This window comes from Ctenocephalides felis, unplaced genomic scaffold (assembly GCF_003426905.1).
Source record: "Ctenocephalides felis isolate EL2017-DRISC unplaced genomic scaffold, ASM342690v1 CF-g0.4_SCAFFOLD_01886, whole genome shotgun sequence".
Lineage (NCBI taxonomy): Eukaryota > Metazoa > Arthropoda > Insecta > Siphonaptera > Pulicidae > Ctenocephalides > Ctenocephalides felis.
In genome coordinates this window covers 75,470,387-75,492,736 of record NW_020538040.1, presented here as the reverse complement: position 1 = coordinate 75,492,736, position 22,350 = coordinate 75,470,387, and the positions used below count along the sequence as shown (strand labels likewise).

The window sequence follows — 22,350 nt, the reverse complement described above, 5'->3', positions numbered from 1 at the left end:
AAATAACCATGCAATTAACTCTAAAGTTTAAATGAACAAAATCAATAAAAAATTACCACAATAACCAAAAATGTTCTTATGTTGCATTTAAAAGTTCAAAATTTTCAACGTGAAATATTTTTGTTCTAAATTTTTTTAGGGCGATTAAGGTCAATACTTATAACCCTTATAAGCTTGACGTTAAGTTCTGCGACATCCTGTATGTACGATTAACTTTTATATCCATTATACAATGTGTTTATTTGATTGAATAATTCAATATTGCATATATCAATAAACTATTGAATATTACTGGACATATTCAATTTCATTTACATCATTATCGTGAATTGGGTTCGCTGGATAACCACATTCTCAAAATTATAACTCTAGGCCAGAATATCTGAATGTAAATGCGTGTTCTGTTATTTATCACATTATTATACAATTTCATGAAACAGATATTTACTAAAATATAGGTACATAGTGTAAAATAATATTCCATGTTTATTACACAGGGCTTGTGAATATACACGCCAATATTAATATGAGCTAGTGGTGTATGCCATCGTGCCTTAAGGAAAATTGCTGCAACTTCCCATACCTTAATAAAATATTCGAGTAATATTAAATGCTTTCAAGTAGATAAATAATTTAACTTTTATTATTCTTATGTTACAAAAAGTAAATAAACAAAACTTATACAATCTAATTGTCTAATATTTCTAAGTATTATATAAATTGAATTGCAAAGTTAAAATTATTTGAAGTATATAAGTGATGTTTAGAACTTTAGCTAAAATTCCAAAAAAAAATTTCGAATATTAAAAAAAAAATGAAATAAAAAAAAATATTTCCTCAAAAGCAATTGTTTCGTCAACACACGCAGAAAGTTTTTTAAGTCATTCAAAACGGCTGGACCTGCCTTTGCCAAAATCTAATTACCTTCTCCCTATCATTACGAATCGAATGTTTTTTGGATCATTCAAATCGATTAGTCCGTACGCCTGAAATTGTCGACGAAATATTGTTCCACACATACACACATATCAATTTTTTCTAAGGTATGCCAAAATGTTCAGAAACCTCTGAAATGTGATGAAATGCAAAAAATTTCATTTTCGACTTTTGCCCTATTACTATAACTTGCCCTACGGGTTGTTAATATTTTGATTTCAAGGCTTTTATATATGGCTTCAATTCTATGCAGTAAAATCTGAAAACTTAATACTTTGTTTCTAATCAGATATTTGTATATTTATACGGATACAGAGTTAAGATTTATCACAATAATGAATAAAAACTAACTTTGGAATTCAAGCCAGAAGGTTCCAGGTTCGATATGCATTTCGGGTATCATGATATCAAGCTGCATCAAATTAAAAATTATTTCATTTGAGATTACTTATTAAATATCTTATTTTAAATTAAAGGAGCTTTAATAATAAAAACATATAAAATTTAATTATGCCAACCATTAAATTGCCTTCTAAAAAAGCTACGTAGTTTAGTATCATCACAACAGCCCATATAACTTTTAAATTTTGATTGCTGTTCTAAAACAAAAGAGTTTATTATCCGACCAACAGTATAATTACATATTGTATGTAATCAATAAGTAGCTATTCAAGATTTTAGGAAATGAATTATACAAGTATCATTCGTATTTCATGTTTTTAATATGAAGCATATGAATCTCATTAATTACACAGGTCCACAGAAATAGTTGTCTGTATTGGGTGTTCGATATATGTTTTCCAATTTACTTTTTAAGGTGAAACTACAAAAATTGGAAATAAATCAAACAAACCGGAAAAATTTCCGAACTTGTAATTCTTCTGCATGATAATTAAAATCATATCATTTCCGTCGTTTTTAGGCCTATTTTACCTTAAAAGACTGTTGAATGTTACATAAACGATCTATTCCGTTTAATGTATAATTCAGCTGTAATTTGCAAATATATTTACTTCCTATCCCCTCTGGGTGTTCTGCAAATACATTTGCAGTTAACAAGATCATAACTGAAACTCAATAGTCATAATAGGCAAAAGAGTCAGAAAATAACAGTAATTATAATATTTAAATTATCATGAAGAAGAATGATAAAATCGGACATTTTCCGTGTTTTTTAAATTTATATCCAATTTTTATAGTTCGACTCTCCATTTTGACTTTAGATTCGTGTTCAGCGGTAAAAACTGCTTACGATTACATATCATATGTCGCACACCCAATACAAACAACTTTTTTTTGGACTAAACTTTTACCGTCAAAAATGAACTAAAAATTCATTTACGCTTTTTATCCTAGATTACCTCAGCAGAAGTAATTTTACGTTTATCTTCTAACGCAGTTTTTAAAATATAGATGCGATAATTTCTATTTCTATAAAATGCTTGGAAAACATGTAATGTCTGAATTTAACAAATGTAAAGTAACAAAATAATAAATTCAGGCTAAACATTCTGAAATATTTTTACTTCATGCAACAATTTGTATAAAAAGTGTTTTGTGTTTTTCTACTTGCATTGCATTTTTATAAAGTTTATATGTGAAGAGCAGTCGAGATAGCATAGTGGAATGAATTAAATTAGTTTAAGGCTGTCTGCATATAACATAATTTCATCCAAATAAATTTATAAGTTCGAATAGTCAGGATGTTCACAATTAGTTTTATTCAGAAAATTTTAGTTTTTATCGTTAATGTATCATGTATATAATACCGAAATTTTCAATAGGCTTATTCGTCTCGCTTGTAGATGTGTATACGCTTTCGCTGAATATTTCATAAGCAATTACACAGACAAAGTGTATAATCCCCAGATTAATTCAAAATTTTACATAAACGAGTGCTAGAGCACTAAAAGCTTTTATTATTTTTTATTCGCGTGGGTTTTTTTCGTTATGGCACAAACAGCATTGGGAAAATAATGAACCCCTCGATAATGTAAACATTGTAAAATCCATTTTATTTTATATCGTTTGATGTAGAATGTAACATTATTGATGTTACAAAATTTATTGAAATATTTTAAAGCTGTACATGCTGTACAAGTTTACGTGGTTGTATATACACCTTAAGCTTTTCTAAAAGAAGTATTTCAAAGAGAAAATATTTTGAAAACGTCTTCAAAATATATTTTGCTTTTTACAAATTTTAAAAGTATAATTTATTATATGAAGGCTTTTGTAATGACAACGGTTATAAAGTACGAACCTATCTTTTATACTAAAAGTTTTACTGTAATATATAAAATAATTTTTTTATTTTTATTTTTGAAAAAATTTAACGTTAATTATTAAAAAATTTAGACCTAAACTAAAAAATTATCTAAAATTGAATTGATAAAAAATAATTAAAATATAATAAATATTTCAGGGGAGACTGGGTACGATTTTGCCAGGGCACGGCAGTCGTTATAATAGCTAAACTATACTGATTTTGAGAAAAAGTTCAAGACGAGAAAGATGTAGTATGTTCTTTTGAACAAGTTCCCATTATTGCTTTCAGTCTGCATCGGCGTAAACATGATCTGTAGATCATGCAGATCGCATAGTTTTTAAAGACTTAAAAGTAAGTTGTTCCGTTCGGTTTCTTTTAATAATAACTGTTTCTTGTATACAGATAAATTACTTTGTTATTTTGCTATAAATTGAACATTAGTAGTTAATTACTAGCAATTAGTTTTGCGTAGATAATTTAGCTCGATCATAACTATGATTTATCTTTAAAAGTGTGCGTTGGGTTCGGATGTGGCATGTATTTTTTGTCCTTTTCGGGTGAAGATTAAACAGATAAAAAAAATTAACTTAGCTAAAACAAAATGCGAAAGAGAAAGAGAAGGGAAAATTGAATATAAGAAGAAATAGGTTTTACAAATATTTCTTAAAATATTTAATATTAATTATTAAAAAACTCAAGCTTAAACTAAAAAACTATTTAAAATTTAATTGATAAAAAATAATTAAAATATAATAAATATTTCATAGTATGGGAGACCGAGTACAAATGATTATGTTGTATTGCGTTACATATTTCTGACAATGAAAGTCGTTTCTGATAATAAAAGTTATTTTGGTGTTTATACCTAATATTTTTAACATTTTTTTATGCCTGTCACAACCGTCACTGGGGGTGTGGACGATTGTAACACTCGCCCTTTTTTTGTATGTCTTTTATGTATTTTATGTCTAATCCAGTGTATTTGAGGATAGTATTTTAGTATTTCAATGATCAAATTACCAATTAATTTACTTTTCTCCTATTAACAAAACTATGGCAGATCAAAAAAATGTGACACGACCGCACACAGTTTCTCCTACCAATTATTCATTTTATTCATGACATAGCATTTTATATTTTATATAACACACTCTATGTGTATATATTTTATTTGCGTATTCATGAGTCTGTAATACGTGGTTTCATCAGAAAAACTAATTCAAATATTGATTATAATTTATATTGCATGTATATACACATGCATATGAACTGAACTTTGAAAACTCTGCTACATATACATTCGAGGTGGACCAATTTTCTCTACATATTTTTTAAAAATGTATTTTTTTTTCTAAATAATTAGGCTTAAAAATATTTTGAAATATCTGTGCAAATTTCTATTATTGTAACGTGCCTTTACCAAATTGTTATATATTATCGTAACGTGCAGATGTACGTGAATATAAAGAAAGGGAAATCGTTGGAACCATGCGTATCTTGATAATGTATCGTTTTAATGTACATAATATTTTTTATAAACTGTTACATTTTTTTATTTTTTCATATATTTTGAATTATAAATTATAAATTGGAATATTCCATCTATTATTTTATAAAAAAAGTATATCACATATGCAACCAGTGATTTTTGTATCATAAATGTATTAATTGTTATTTTATAGATTATTAACTTTCCGTATGGTAAGTTATAGTAATCGCAAAAAAATCGAAAATAAAATTTTTTATATATCTTTACGTTTTGGAGTTTTCTGAACTCAAATGGATGTATGTGTGTATGTGTGTGCTGATACAAATTTTCATCGACGATTTCGTGAACGCGGCTCAACCGACTTCAATTATTCAAAAAACATTCTATTGCTTTTGATAAGGAGACGTGCTGATTAGTTTTTGGCATAAGCAGGTCTAGCCGTCCCGAAGATACGGGGCAAAAAGTGCCAAAAGCGGTAACTCAGTTTTTAAGAGAACATTTTACTTGTATTCACAAGATGAAGAACTGATCAAATTTTCATGAAGGAAGGTTTAGCGATCTAGTTTTTAATATTGTTTGACAACGATAGATTTTTATTTTGATTCTTTGAACTACTAATCATTGTATTACTTAAGTGAAATGCAACAGTAGGGGAGCTAGAACCCCTACTACTGAAACAAAACTTGGGGCTAGTTGTAACATACAAAAATTATATACAGATTCAATGAAAGAAATTCGGTGGCATTTATAGTTTATAAGATGCGTGCAAATGTAAATTGTGTTACAGGAGACAATCTATTTTTTATTTGAATTAATTATAGTTTGCGCTGATTTATGAAAAGAATTACTTAGAAACAAGTCTTTTTTTTAAATAAAAAACGAATAAATCATCAGAAGTATTATTGTCGTTTTAGTCGTTATTATTTGTTTTTATAGACGTTACAACTTGCCGCAAACACAGGGCAAGTTTTAGCACCTCACGTTTTTCTCGAAATTAGTTAATTGTGAAATAATGAACAACAGTTGAGAAATTATTTTCACTTGATTTGATAGCGAAATAGTTACAGCAACTATCCATCTTTATTTTGTGGAAATATAACTGGTGAATATCAAGAGGTATTAATTAAAAAGAACTGTTACAACTGGCAGTTGCAACACTAGTTAACATAGCTCCCCTATATTACTTACGTGGTTAAATCTAAATTGAAGTTATTTATACAATGTTTGCACAGCAACCGAAATTCTTCAAAAAATTACAACATACATATTATAAAAGTTTTTATTCCTGTCAGAGGAAAATATTATCTCATATCCCATGAAATTCTCTGAAGTTTATAAAAGTTTTTTTGTTAATTACATGTCAGAAATCGTTATGACACAGCCTGACGGCAAGAGAATGCGCGTAATTGTCTTTTAATTATATAACAAACAAAACATTTACCAAAATTTACTGGGAATTAGAGAAAAGTTTGAATATTATTGTAAAAAAATATGCTAACAATCATGCCAAACTTAGCATTTTATCATGTAACTTTATATTGTATTTCATACGTGCTATGAATCAATTACAAGATTATAAAATATTGTTAAGTTTATAAATGTTATGTATATATATATATATATATATATATATATATATATATATATATATTAGGGCGGGTCGATTTGTATGGGTAAAAAAAGTCACGTAGGCACATAAGATTTTTATATACTAGGTATCAAAATAAGATACTTTGCCAAAGAAACCATATCTCTAAAATGAATTCTGATGTTCCGTGCATTCATCCAAAGATTGGGTCAAATTTTAAAAAAATCCTGTTTTGGCTCATTTAGAGCGCCTCAATAATGTCCAAATGTATGACCGACCCCCAGTAACTTTGGAAGGCCGATCTACCTATGCCTATGGTTTAACCCCTGGGACCTCCCTTCAGAGGTCCCTCATACAAAAGTTGCATCATTTTGGGTACTTCAAATGATAAGCGGTTTTTTGTAATTTTTTCCATTTATTTCTACAATCTAACTATATTTCTATGAATCAAAAAATCCTAAAAAAATTCCTTAACAAACTTAAGACAGATTTATTAAAATCCGAATAATAGTTTAGAAGGATTATTCTTTCATACACCATTACAAAAGAATTTTATATATAAGATCTATATATACAAATTGACAACATACATGTAAATTCCTTGTAGAATACGCGCGTCGCCCAATTTAATAACTTATAACTTATAACCCCAACACTTATAACTGTTAACACTTATAACTATTTGACATAGATAAACAAGTATGAGCTATTTTTGATTATGTTTGATTCAATTGTTTTTAGTTATTAAATAATTTTTATTGAATAAGAAGCGCCTGATTTGAATGATTTTTTTTTATTAACTTTCTAAATAGCAATCAGAACGAGTTACAATTCTATAAGCTATTGTGATGCATGTAACTCAAATACAGTATTTGAGTTCAAAACAAAAATATAAATAAAGTGTAAAAATAAAATTGTTTAGAAAACCCCCCAGTTGGAGTTTCTAAAATGATCATTCAAATTAAGTCAGCTGGTTGCTTTTTCTTTAGTCTTCTTGCATCCGCGGTGACGAGCAGTGGAGAAATAGTAACGTTCTTGTGCTTGTGAAGTCTGGCAAAGCGGGATGTACTTCTAGCTTTTACAACTTCTTGGACCTTTTCTATATTTAAATCATTATGAATTATCTCGTTAGAAACGAACCATGGTGCATTTGTGATTGGTCTAAGAATTTTGCTCTGTTTCCTTTGAATGGCAGATATACGCGTTTTGCTGGCGCACCCCTAGAGTTCAACCCCGTAGCACCATATCGATTTTCGAAGCGGTCTTGAAGGCGTTAAATATAAATTTTAAATTTTAGTTTAAAAATGTATATATTTCATATGCGTTGTTCTGAGAAATATGAAAAGAGTTTCAGGTAGATTCATTTGGCATCTCTTCTTGATGTAAACATTCTTAAGTGTTTTGTGCGATAAGATCATCACTGCATATTATATGAACGATAAAATATATAGTAAATATAATTATCTTTTTGAAAATATTTAAAACAATTGTTATTAATTATCGATCAATATTTATTGATTATTGATTTTTTTCTTTTTTTCAAATTTAATTTTCGTACGGGAAGTTCCAGAAATTTGCCTTCAGACACGATGTCATGCACCAATAGTTTTTTTTTTATAAAAATCTCTTGTTGCAAAAACTGTTCCAATGTTACCGAGACTGTTACATGGTTGTTTGTGTTTATTTGTAGAGAACACAGCCAGGTGCACAGCGTTTGTAGAGAACACTTGATTCGATTGCAGTGATCTTATTGGAAATTGTACTGCTTTAAGTCGGAAAATAAACAATTACGACGACTTTGTACAGTACAGTACTCGATTAAAATGATTGCTGCTAAAAAACTTTATATATTAAATTTTTGAAACGAAATTGAAATAAATCGTAATTATCTATTGAAATATAGGTTTTAAAACTACATTTAATTATATTATACTATAATATATATATATATATATATATATATATATAATATATATATATATATATATATATATATATATGCTATATGCATACTATATATATATATAGTATATAAAGTAAAGGAAGTAATACAATTAACTTCCGGGCATAGCCCGTCCGCCAACTATTACTATCTATATATTACCTATCTCTGCGAACTTGGCCATTCATATCCATGATCTTGATCATCGTCATTTGTATATACCCAAAAAAAAAGGTGAATCAAGCAAAGCACTTGTTCACTTTTTATCTCAATGTGAATCATAATATTATAAAGAAAAGAATAATGTTTGCATTATATAGTTTACAAATGTGCTTTCAAAATTTATTACTTGTATTAAACTTTTTTTTTAATTCGTTCGTCCGTTTTCACAAGACGACCGAGCTGTTTCTTTAGAATCAGAAGAAAATTGCAAAATTTTTTGTCTAGGTTTTTTTAAAACATCCTGAACCGATTATAAAAAACTGATTGTATGTGAAAAATTGACTGATTAGTTTTTGTTAGTAAAGGCGACTGAACTGTTTATTTGTAATTAAAGCTCAGTTTTTTTGCGTTTTTAATTAAATTTAGCATGGCGTTAGAGTTCATACGAATAGTGGTTCACAAAGTTCAAAATATAATATTTATATTATGTAAGTAAGATATTATAAGTGTGTTCAAAAAAATATTAATTTTAAATTGCATTGATCAGTTTATAGCAAAATCGAAAACTTTATTTTCGTAATCAATTGTCAAATATCTCAATTTCAATCAGTAATGATTAAAATTTTTTATAGCTATCGGAAAGTTCATGCAACTTAGGCCAAAATGCTACCTATATCTAGTTTTAGTTTGTAGAATCTTTTAATAGATTTAATATATATATACAGTATATGTATCCTGTTTAGCTCAAGTCAAAAGTGTTGAATAATGACTTAAAACAAGGTTAGAAAAGAAAGTATGATATAAAGAAAAGAATTGATTTATAGTAAAAAATAAAGAGAAGAAAATGGTTTTGTTTTCAAATTTTTTGTTTAAGTATGAAAAAAGTTTTTAAAATGTGACAGAGCAAGACGTTATTAGCGTTGCGATTGTTTTACAAAATTATAAGGAATTTTTATTTTTAACTTCCCGTAGGGCAAGTTATAGTAATTGCAAAAAAATCGAAAATGAAAATTTTTACATATCTTTACGTTTCAAAATCTTTTGAACATTTTGGCATATCTTAGAAAAAATGGATGTATATGTGTGTGTGTGTGTGAATGTGTGTATGTGTGTGTGCGTGTATGTGTGTGTGTGTGCGGATACAAATTTTCGTCGACGATTTCGGGAACACGGATGAAGCCATTTGAATAATTCAAAAAACATTCGATTTGTATTGATAAATAAACGTGCTGATTAGTTTTTGGCAAAGGCAGGTCTAGCCGTTCCGAAGATACGGGGCAAAAAGTGCCAAAAACGGTAAATCAGTTTTTAAGAGAACGGAGCGTCTGATTTGAATAATTCAAAAAACATTTTACTTGTATTAACAAGATGAAGAACTGATCAAATTTTTATAAAGTCAGGTCTAGCGGTTTCGGTGATCTAGTAAAAAAAGTAAAAAAAAATGCCATTTGGCGGCCAAAAATGATCATTAGTCATATGCCCATCAAATAATCAGATATTTTATAGAGATTTTAACAATAAGTATAAATTTTGTTTACATTCCTATGGGTTCCGTACTAATGTTTATCCGTTAGGCGACGACGCGGCGCTTACGGGCTTCGATATATTGTCTCTATGCAGTTAAAGCAGTACGATTGCTTTGAAAAAAAGTTCAGAATTTCCAAAATATTTCAAAATAATTTTTTTTTCAAAAAGTCTTTTTTTTTAAAAAAAAAAAAATATTTTTTTTCAAAAATTTATAGTTTTTTAAAAATCCAATTTTTTCAGAGTAAATTTTTTTCAAAAATGTTAATCTTTAAAAATAAAAAATTTTGGTACGGGAAGTTTCAGCAATGTGTCTTAAGGCACGATGCCACGCGCTCCACTAGTTTTACTCTCATTTTTAACGAACGGAAAGCAATAATAAATATGACGATATTACTTGTCTGCATCGATATAATTGTAAATTGATTATTGTTTTCCCTGTTCCAGAACCCAGTTGCCGGTGCCCATGTTCAGTCGCAATGACTTCAGCGTGTGGTCCGTGCTGAAGAACTGCATCGGCAAGGAGTTGAGCAAGATCACGATGCCGGTGGTGTTCAATGAGCCCCTGAGCTTCTTGCAACGGATGGTCGAGTATCTGGAGTACGCCCATCTGTTGCGACTCGCTTCCGAACAACAGGACCCCGTCAAACGCATGCAATTTATAGCCGGTATCATATCAACTATAATACTCTTTTAACACATAAGATAGATATATCTTATAATCGGGCATAAAATCTATTATTAATATAAATTAATAATATGAAGTTTATTTTAAAAGTTCTAGTCTTCTTTCAGTGGAACTAAAATTAAATTTTAAAACTACAAGACTATGATATCTACCGTTAAAATTTTTTTTATAAAGATCGTCGATTTTTATTTAAACTTTATTACAAGAAAACGGCCCGGCCGATCTTTACAAAAACTAATCAGGACGATTCCCAACCTACATCTATCGAACAGTTTTTGAATTTTCAAAATCGATTCAGAATTGCGGGCTAAAACGTGGACGAAAAATTTTTCACTTTTCATCGATTTACAAAGAAACGGCTCGGCCGATCGTCGCACAACGCTAGTCCTCATCGAGATACATCGAATGGCTTTTAATTTTTTGAAATCAGTCCAGACGTTTTTAAGGAAACGTTGATTTGCGGCAAAAAATCTGTTCACATACACATACACACACACATACATACTTTTTCCAAATTTGGTCTCATTCTATTCAATGCAATTCACAAGACCCTGCAGTGACTGCTTCAAAGCTGGTATGTAGTCAAAATCAAAATATGCCCAAACAATTAACTAAGGTTCAAACATACAATACGGAAAATATTTGTACAACTAATCCGAGACATTCGTGGCAACTTGGTACAACAAAAAAAATTGTACAAAGTAAGAAGCGTAAATTATCTGATGATACTAATAGCACTCCGGTTACTCTGTCAAATAGATTCGAACCGCTAAATAGCATAAATCAGTTGCCAAGCACTATTATCAATACTACCAATAATAATGATTTCTCAACAACCAACCAGAGACCTCCACCGATTTTTATTTACGGCGTCCTCAATTATAAAGATATGATGGACGAAATCAACACTATTATTGATCTCGAACAATACACTTTCCGCTCCTTAAATAATAATGTAACTAAATTAATGTGTCAGAATTCTGATGTTTTCAGAAAACTAACTAAACATTTGCGTGCAACAAATGTTATTCATCATACTTATCAACTAAAAGAGGAAAGGGCGTATCGTGTTGTAATCAGGTATTTACATCATACCACAGATATTGCAGAAATCAAGAATGAGTTCGTGAAGATAGGTCATGAAGTAAGAAATGTTACAAATATACTACACAGAGAAACTAGGAAGCCACTAAATTTATTTTACCTTGATCTTGAACCCGCAAAAAATAACAAAGACATATACAGCGTAACAAAGATTCTTAATAACATAATTCGTATAGAACCGCCACACTATAATAAATCCGTTGTGCAATGCAAAAGATGCCAACAATTCTTTCACACTCAACGTTACTGCAATAAGCCGTTTACTTGTTCCCGTTGTGGTAACAATCATACTACATCAGACTGCAAGAAACCTGAAAATGTATTAAATTTTTGTACAAATTGCGACGGAGATCATGCAGCTAGTTATCGTGGATGCCCAGCATATAAGAAGGTATATAATCAAAAATTTCCAAAAATGAATCATAATACACCACAAACGTTTATGAACCAAAAATCCAACAACAGACATACGGTTAATCCAACTATTACCACTAACCCGTACCCGAATCTAAATCCAAATCAGATCGCTAATCAAGGTCACCCTCGAACATATGCACAGGCGTTAAATAACAACGTTAATCCAGAGTCTGCTTCAGGCATATCTGCAAGCTTCGCTCAGTTCATGCACGAATTCAAACAGATGTTTAATCAATTAATTCATCAAAATGGTGTGGTTTTAAACCTGCTAACAACTTTATTAAATAAAATTAATCCGTAATGGCTAAATTTATAAGAATTGCACTTTGGAATGCCAATGGGCTCCTACAGCACAAGCTAGAATTAACTACTTTCCTTACCTTGAATCACATTGACATAATGCTAATAAGCGAGACCCACTTCACTAGCTTCTCTTTCTGCAAGATTCCGAATTACACACTACACTATTGCAATCACCCGGATGATACGGCTCATGGAGGATCAGCCATACTTATTCGAAATACAATAGTTCACACCGAACTTCCTCCGTACCAAAAAGAACACCTACAAGCAACAACAATACTTGTCAGTATGCATCTTTACAAATTATCAATCTCAGCAGTGTACTGCCCTCCACGACATAATATCAAGCAAACAGATTTTGAACAGTTTTTCCATCAATTGGGTGCGAAATTTCTTGTAGGTGGTGATTTTAACTGCAAGCACACTTCTTGGGGATCACGTCTGATCACAAGCAAGGGTAATGAGCTCCTGAGAACCTTAAATAATAATAATTATTCATTTCTGTCCACTGGAACCCCGACATATTGGCCTAGTGATCCTCAAAAAATACCAGACCTGCTCGACTTCTTTATTTTGAATAACATAAATGAGAACGTGACGAACAGTTCATATTAAGCCATCATACGATTTATCCTCAGATCACTCTCCAATTGTTTTAACTATAGGAATCACAGTTATACAAAAAATAAATTCAAATATATTACATAGCAAATATACAAATTGGGAAACATTTCGAGAAGTTTTGAAAGAGCGAACAAATTTACATATCAGTCTCAAAAGCGATGCTGAAATTGACAAGGCTACTGAAGACTTGCTTCAACACATTAAGACTTCAATTCAAGAAGCAACTCCTAAAACTCAAGCATCACCTGCATTCCAAGATATTCCGTTGGAAATCAAAGAACTTATTCGGAAAAAAAGACGTGCTAGAGCTAAATGGCAACAAAATCATAGACCTGACGATAAAAATACATACAATAAACTTTGCAGAGAACTTAAAAGCAAACTTAGGCAAGTCAGAAATGAAAATTTTGAAAAGTACATTAATAATCTATCCAGATCAGATAACTCGATATGGAAAGCAGCTAGTAATGTGAAGAAGCCTAAATTCTTTTCTTCACCTATTAGAAACAGTGCTAATGATCCTTGGGCAAGAAGTGAAGAAGACAAAGCGCACCTATTTGCTAAATACTTGTCTAATGTTTTTAAACCATTTGATTCCACCATTGATAAAGAGATTGAAGAAGAATTGCTTAAACCTCTACAGTCTTCACAATCTTTCAAACCTATTAAACCCAAAGAAGTCAACTCTCAAATCCAGATGTTAAATACAAGAAAATCGCCTGGTTTTGACAAAATAACAGCAAGGGCGTTGAAAGAACTTCCTAAGAAAACGATTGTTTTAATAACTTATATATTTAATGCCATACTAAGAGTAGAGTATTGGCCAAAATCATTTAAGACTGCCCAAATATTAATGATTCCTAAAAAAGGCAAAAACTTGACTGAGGTATCTTCATATAGACCAATATCCTTGCTTCCCGTAATATCTAAACTGCTTGAAAGGATCCTTTTGGACCAAATCAACAACGAGCTTCCTTCAGATTGGATCCCCTATCATCAATTTGGCTTTAGACGTGAACATTCGACCACACAGCAAGTTCACAGGGTTATTGATACTGTACACAAGTCATTTGAAAATAAGCAATTTTGTAGTGGTGTCTTCCTGGATGTTCGACAAGCATTCGATAAAGTTTGGCACCCAGGACTTTTATATAAAATAAAAACATACCTTCCAACCAGGTATTATGGGATTTTAAAATCCTATCTACAAGATAGGATTTTTCAAGTGAAAGTAAATCAAGTAACATCTGATTTTCACAAAATAATGTCAGGAGTTCCACAAGGTAGTATTTTTGGACCCTTCTTATATGTTTTATACACAAAGGACTTCCCATTACTTGAAAATCTGACAATTGCTACATTCGCTGACGATATTGCCATACTAAGCAGTAATCATAGTGCTGATCAAGCTTCCCGACAAACGCAAGAACTTATCAATAAACTACAAATGTGGCTTGCTAAATGGAAGATTTGCATAAATGAAACCAAATCAGTTCATATCACATTTACCCTGAGAGAGGGTACGTGTCCTCCAATTTATTTAAATAACGTCCAGATTCCGAAACAGAACATAGTGAAATATCTTGGTCTCCATTTAGATAGCAGACTTACTTGGAAAAGCCATATAAAAACAAAAAAGCAGCAAATAATGATCAAAATGAAAGAATTTGATTGGCTACTGCGTAAAAAGTCAAAGCTTTCTGTCGAAAATAAGTTGCTGCTATATAAATCGATTATTAAACCAATCTGGACCTACGGAATTGAGCTCTGGGGATGTGCTTACAAATCTAATGTAGCTATAATGCAGAGAACTCAATCAAAAATTTTACGTACAATTCTTAATTCTCCGTGGTATGTGACAAATGAAACCATTCACAGCGACCTCAATATGAAAACGGTGCAATTAACGTTTAAAGAAGTTAAGGAAAAATATAAGCGCAAACTGGACTCACATATGAACCCTTCTATAGTTGACATTACTCAACCTTTTGGCATTAGGAGGTTGAAACGACAATGGCCCTTAGACTTAGTCTTAGATTAGGTCTAATATACCATATTAATTGTAAAACTGTGAAGTTCTCATTGGAGTTCTTCTTAGGCATCACTCATAAATATTGTCTTTTTAGCTCATAGGAATCTTTATGTATTTCTGATTGCTAAATAAAACTGAGTCAAAAAAAAAAAAAAAAAAAAAAAATCTATTCAGAATGGCTTGAAACGTCAAGAGAACATAAAATTAGCGAATCGGATTTTTTGATGAAAACATAAACTTCTTCTTCGGGAAGTTAAAAATAACTAAATTTTTACTATATTAGTTCTTTGAAAGAAGTTAAAGAAGAATTAATAGTTTTAATTCAAGAGATATAGTTCATTTATTTGGAACCATGATCATAAACGTAAATATTTTCAACGGTATAAGAATCATAAAATCACGAACACCACTTACAATTACTCTCAACATAAATAATCTATATGACGAACATGAATAGTGGTACGATTAATATTAGTTATTGAAACTTTTAACTATAAATATTCGATTCTAAATATTTGTATGCGACTTTACATACGAAAATCCTTGTTAGAAATTATACTTTATTATAAACAAGGCTTTGAACCGAACCCGAACCGGAGCAAAAACTGGAACGAATCGGCTTGTTCTTCCGAACCGTTCCGAAATGGGGAACGTTTTTTCTCTGCCGGGCTGGAACCCGAACCGAAACGAGACTAATACGAGCATCGGTTTTCGAAGCGATTTTTTTTTAAATTTTATCGTTCCGGCAGGGCCGGATTTAGAAATTTGGCGCCCTGGGGCAATGACAAATATGCCGCCCCATCCATGAAATTTTACTTAAATTGTCTTTATATATTGTTCCCGTACCAAAAATAAAAAATAATTTTTTTTTTTTTTTTTTGAAAATTTTGAGTTTTTTTTATATTTTGAAATTTTGAACTTATATTAAAGCAATTGCGCTGCTTCAGCAGCGTAGAGACAAAATATAGATGCACGTAAGCGTCGCGTCGCAGTCTAACAGAACCCATAGAAATGTAAACAAAATTCATACTTTATTATTAAAATATCTATAAAATATCTGATAATTTGATGTGCATATGTCTAATGATCACTTTTGACCGCCAAATGTTTCTTTTTCAATTTTTTTTTATTGGATCTCCGAAACCCATAGACCTGCTTCCCACAAATTTAAACAGTTCTTCATTTTCTGATATTGGATGCTCCGTTTCTCTAAAACTGAATCACCGTTTTTGGCATTTTAGCCTAATACAGGTTACCAAAATAATTAAGAAGTTTGTAACAATCTCAGAAACTTAAATCTTCGATTAAAAAAACTGATTAGTTTCTGGCACAGGCAGGTCCAGCCGTTTCGAAAAATTGTAATTGAGGTTCGATATTTCCTCTCTGAAACAGCTACGCAGTGCGATTGCTTTGAAAAAAGTTCATAATTTTCATTTTTTTCATTTTTCCAAAAATTTTAAAGCTCTTTATAAAATGTAATTTTCAGTACGAGAAGTTCCAGTAATTTGCCTTAAGGAACAACGCCACTAGTCACTATTAATTTTTTTTTTTTGGCGTGGTCAAAAAGCTTGTAAGTGCACAAATTTGTCGTCTTAAGAGGGCTCGAGATCTGAAGAACATATTTTTCTTAAACTCTCAGCTCATATACGACACTTTATTTTAGCCAAATTGCCAAATTGCCAAATTATTAACTATTATTTGATAATTTACGTTCGGAGAGGGAGACAAGCAAAATAATAAATTTTAATAATCGGTTATTTGGACCCAAATTTCGCATTGCAATCGTATTATGTTTTGTTAATTATAGTTCTTGAAATAAAAAATGCGGCGAGCATAGCTCATTGGTAGCGTGTTCGATACACACGATCAATGACTTAGAATTTATCATAAAAAATATGTGTAGTTAATTTGAAATCAAATAAAAATTGTACATATTTGTTAAATAGGAGAAAATTAGGAATAACAGAATTCGAATAGTTGAATTGAATTAGGAGTAAGAAGAGAAGTATTGGAGCTTGAAAGAAGAATGAAGAATTGAAGAAAATAAGAAGAAAAATTAAGAAGAATATAGAATAGGGTACATAAATAGATTGAAATTGATATAAAAATTAGAATGCAAATAAATAAAAATGTTGTAGGTGGCTAAATGCTCAGAGTAAGCGAGGCCAAATAAAAAAAAAATGTTATTAAAAAAAATAGTTAATTACATTGTATAGCATTTTTTTCTCACTATCCAAATTTTGCCGCCCCTGAAAATCTGCCGCCCTGGGCAGTAGCCCCGACTGCCCCTACTGTAAATCCAGCACTGCGTTCCGGTAAAAAATAGCACAACTGTTAATTTTTATTAAGTATTAATTGCATAGGAGTAAGTGAGTTATATGAGTTATCTCTAAAACAGTTGGAGCTATAATAGAGGACTTTTTAAATAGTATATTTCTATCAAGTGTCAATTTAATTTAAATAATTTAATTGAATCGAGCTTATAGAGGTTCTATATATAGAATTCCCAGTACTCAATGTTAAACCGACATGGGGGGGTGTCAGGATTGATTGTAACCATCATGAATTTTTTTTGATAATTTTGCACATTCAACCAAAACCTAAACTTTGTTCAGACTGTATTGACTTTTTGGTTATTGTGGTTAAATTTTATTACTTTATATATATATATATATATATAAGGAACGCGGCAAATTGCAGAGCTATAATTATTGAGATAGAAAGAAAAAACGAAAGGAATATTACATCATAATATAATCATTTGTTTCATAAATTGAATATAATTTCCGCAATCAATAGAATCAGACGCGAATAATAAAACATTTAATAAATATAAATGTTAATAATAAAAAAACGAATAATAAAAATATTAATAAATATAAAACAATTCTTTGATTAATCATTATTCATGTTTAATGATAATACAGAACCACAAAATAAAAAAAAGTTGTCTGTATTGGATTTGCGACATGTGTTGTCCAATGTTTTCGCTGAACGCGAATCTAAAGACAAAATTGGGGGTTAAACTATTCCATTATAAGCGTTGCAGAAATTTTTGCACTCACTTATGGTAAAAAAGGTCAGGAAACGACAGAAAATATAAGTTTTTAATTATCATGCAGAAGAATTACTAGATCGGAGATTTTGTATTTTTTATATTTTTCGTTTTTGCAGTTTGACCCCCTATTTTTACTTGAGCTTCGTGTTCAGCGGTAAAAACTACATTGAAAATGTATGCCGCACACCCAATACGGTCATTTTTTTGCGGACCTGTGTAATTCATATTTTATAAAAGATAAATAATTATATAATATAATTGGGTTTTCTTGTGTTTATGTGTGCGAATTATTTTAAATTATTTTTTTTCCTAAAAATAATTTTAAATCTTCAGTTTTAGAATGCAATTTAACCATTGGACTTTAAAAAGCTTGTCAGAACCACTCCTTATATCGCATTGCAAATTTATAACTATAATTTTCTCAAATTCAATATTCAAAACGTTTTTTCTTAGAAATTTTGCAGATTTCTATGGCAGCACTGTGTTCAAATTTATTTCTTTATAAACCTTACATGCAACTAAAATTTAGGCTTGTTATCTTAGCTGATTATTTCTTACCATTTTTGAAATCAGACCGACGTCACATGAGCAAATTTTTAAACAAAAGTGTTAGACAAGTAAGGACGGGAATAATATGATCCATTAAGCACTTCTCGCAAAGATAATAGAATGTGCATGAAAATATTATCATTGCGTTTGAAAGATATAAGTAATTATTTAATCACTCCAGGTTTTGCTGTGTCTGCGTTGGCTTCAAATTGGGAAAGGCTCGGCAAACCGTTCAACCCTTTACTTGGCGAGACATATGAACTGGTGCGACCAGAGTTCCGTATCATATGCGAACAGGTGTCGCACCACCCTCCAGTGTCCGCTTTCCATGCAGACGCCCCCGATTTCATATTTCACGGATCCATTCATCCTAAACTGAAATTCTGGGGAAAGAGCGTCGAAATCCAACCGAAAGGACAGGTATATTGAAAGACTTATATGTTGTTATTCTCGTTTCTCTGTAAGAGAAAATACATTTATTCATGACATATATTAAGTATGGCGCGTTTGAAATTTAGCAGACGTTTTTCTGATTTTTTGGTAGATTTTGATATATTGTTTATTATGTTTTATGCTATAGCAGTTAATTACGTTGTTACGATCAAAATATACAATAATTTTCGTATAAAACTACTATACACGATTTTCAATTGAAATCTAGCGATTATTATACTATATATGCAATTATATCTAAAATATTGCGGTGAAACAAAAGCACTTACGACCAAGCACATAAATTTCCTAGGAATACTAAATCATTTATAGAGTTACGAGTCGTAAAATAACAATCTCCATACTGCAATAATTAAACTAGTTGGTATTGGTATTTTGCCTTGAGTCAAGTTACATGAACTTCCCGAAATGTGTGTATAATCGACTTAATCAATAAAAAATAAATTAATTTATGAGTGATTAAAAGTATTCCGAGTGGATTTATTACACATAATTGAAAACGAACGAACACGTTAACTCGGAGTATTTTCTTAAAGCAAAAATCAACAATTTTTATAATTAAACCAGTATCCGTAGGACTTTAATGATTTAGTATGTTTAATAAGACCAGGTACTCTATCATTATACCAAGTAAATCGTCTAATTTTAATTTTAACAAACGTCAAAAATAATTTCTCTTTTTCTCAAACTTTGAATGAATGAATTTTTAAAATTAAACTACTCGTATTAATTAAAATCGTAAGGCCGTAATAATTCAGTAAGTTCTATAAGACCATAGTACATATCGCCAAAAAAAGTTCCATAAAAATCGGCTTAATTTTTTTTTCAACAGTTACAAGAAAACGGCTCGGTAGATTTTCACCTAAAACTAATCTGTATCATTCCCAACTAATGTCTTTCGAACAGTTTTTGATTTTTTAAAATCGATTCGGTAGTATGAGCTTAAATGTGGACGAAAAGTTTAACACTTTTTTGCAAATTACAAAGAAACGGCTTAGCAGATCGTCGCACAAAACTGACACACGATAGTCCTCATCGAGATACATCAAATGGTTTTTAATTTTCTGAAATCGCTTCCGGCGTTTTTGAGAAAACGTCGATGAAAGGTCTAATTTTGACAAATGCCAAAAAAACGATACCAATTATTGCAAACTTTGACGAATTTTTAAAGTTAAACCAATTGTCGTAGGGCCGTAATATTTTAGTATGATCTAGAAGACTATGGTATCTACCGTAAAAAAAAATTAATAAAAATCGTCTAAAAAAATATTTTTAACACTTTATTACAAGAAAATGGCCCGGCCGATCTTTACCAAAAACTAATCAGCACGATTCCCAACCAATATCTTTCGAACGGTTTTTGAATTTTCATAATCGATTCAGAATTGCGGGCTAAAACGTGGACGAAAATTTTTTTACTTTTATGCTATTTATAAAGAAACGTCTCGGCCGATCATCACACAAAACTGACAAACGATAGTCCTCATCGAGATACATCAAATGCCTTTTAAATTTTTGAAATCCATCCAGCGTTTTTAAGAAAACGGTGATTTACGCCAAAAAATCTGTTGGTGCACACGCACACACACACACATACTTTTTCCAAATTTGGCTCATTCGATTCAGAATGGCTTGAAACGTCGAGAAAACATAAAATTAGCGAATCGGATTTTTTTATGAAAGCATAAACTTCTCCTTCGGGAAGTTAATAAATATTTGCTGCAATATCGTGATATATATTAAATAGAAATAAATTCTTTAGATTTCAAATCTGCCGCGAAGTTCTCGAGTTTTCTTCAGAAAATTAACTTTTTTTTCGAATAATCATAGTACACAAATTTCACGAGTGAGAATGGTTGTTGAGAGTTTACTACTATATTCCGGGGAATAATATACACTGTTCCGGGAATTCTCTATCGAAATGATTTCGCCATAAAATTTATGGTATAGGTGTGGATGCGAAGCTGGTCGATAAACAGATAAAGTTTATCTTATCATGCTGTATATATTTTATATATATTTCTACAGTTATATACAGTCTACATATCTACTAGAACATGAACAAGGTGTAAAAATGTATTATTATTATTTGTTTTTAAAACAAAAATATCAATTTAAAAAATTTATATGCATATATCCCATTACCTTACGATCAATAAAATTGTTTTGGTAAAAATATCTGATTTTGAATTATGATACAAAATTAAGTTAAGCATTTTAATAAATAATTAACATTATATATAAATATTTAAGGTGTTATTAACATACATAGAAAGAACATATATATATATATATATATATATATATATATATATATATATATAATTTAATTTTTTATATATAATTCGACGTAACGGGATACGTGTATGTGTTTATGAATATTTATTACAAAAAATACTCATCAATTGAGATATATAACTGAAAATGTAACTGCTTTTAGTTATTCCTATTAAATTGCAGATGAATTTCAAACGTTGGACTATTTGGAATATTAAAAAAAGTGAACTTACTTCTTAATTAGGGCTCGCCCGTAGCTAAGCGGTTAAGAGCGACGGGACTTGTTTCAGAGGTCTCGGGTTCGATTCCCACTTCGAGCAGCCTGTTGTCAGGCAACATTGACACTTGGAAATATAGATAGCAATATGTTTCCAAGTGAAAATAGCCCTCACCGGCATTGTTGCACCATACTTGTCTATTACAGAGATTGTAATAAAAATTTATCATACAGAGATGTGACAACTGTTTGGGTTGCCATCTGTAATAAAACAAACGTAGTTTGTAAGATATTAATTACAACAGCTCATAGAACCCGTTAGTTCTGATTGCTGTTCAAATAAAATTATAAAAAAAAACTTCTTAATTATCATCATAATATTTTTTATTAAATGGTGCCAGTGTACTTTGTTATTGACTATTATAATACGAGACACAAATATATATTAAATAGCATAATTATGTTATGATGTCAAATGAATACATATTTTAATTGTAGGTGACCGTAGAGTTACCTCGTTGGGGTGAGGCCTACACGTGGACCAATGTGAACTGTTGCGTTCACAACATTATTGTGGGTAAACTCTGGATGGAACAGTATGGAAGTATGGAAGTGGTCAATCATAGTACTGGGCATCGAGCATTGCTCACCTTCAAACCCGCCGGCTGGACTTCTAAGGATCTTCATCGCGTCGAAGGATTCATTGTCGACAAAAAGT

At 30.6% G+C, this 22,350-nt stretch overlaps 1 protein-coding gene across 1 annotated transcript in view; it reads left to right on the top strand.

The window, feature by feature from the left end:
* Window positions 1-22,350, top strand: part of LOC113374724 (oxysterol-binding protein-related protein 1) — a 104,090-nt gene that overhangs the window by 75,380 nt on the left and 6,360 nt on the right. Inside the window, exons 12-14 of the mRNA XM_026614696.1 lie at window positions 10,358-10,578; window positions 18,867-19,105; window positions 22,131-22,348. Of these exons, the coding sequence (XP_026470481.1) occupies window positions 10,358-10,578; window positions 18,867-19,105; window positions 22,131-22,348 (678 nt within the window). The remainder of the gene's footprint in view (window positions 1-10,357; window positions 10,579-18,866; window positions 19,106-22,130; window positions 22,349-22,350) is intronic.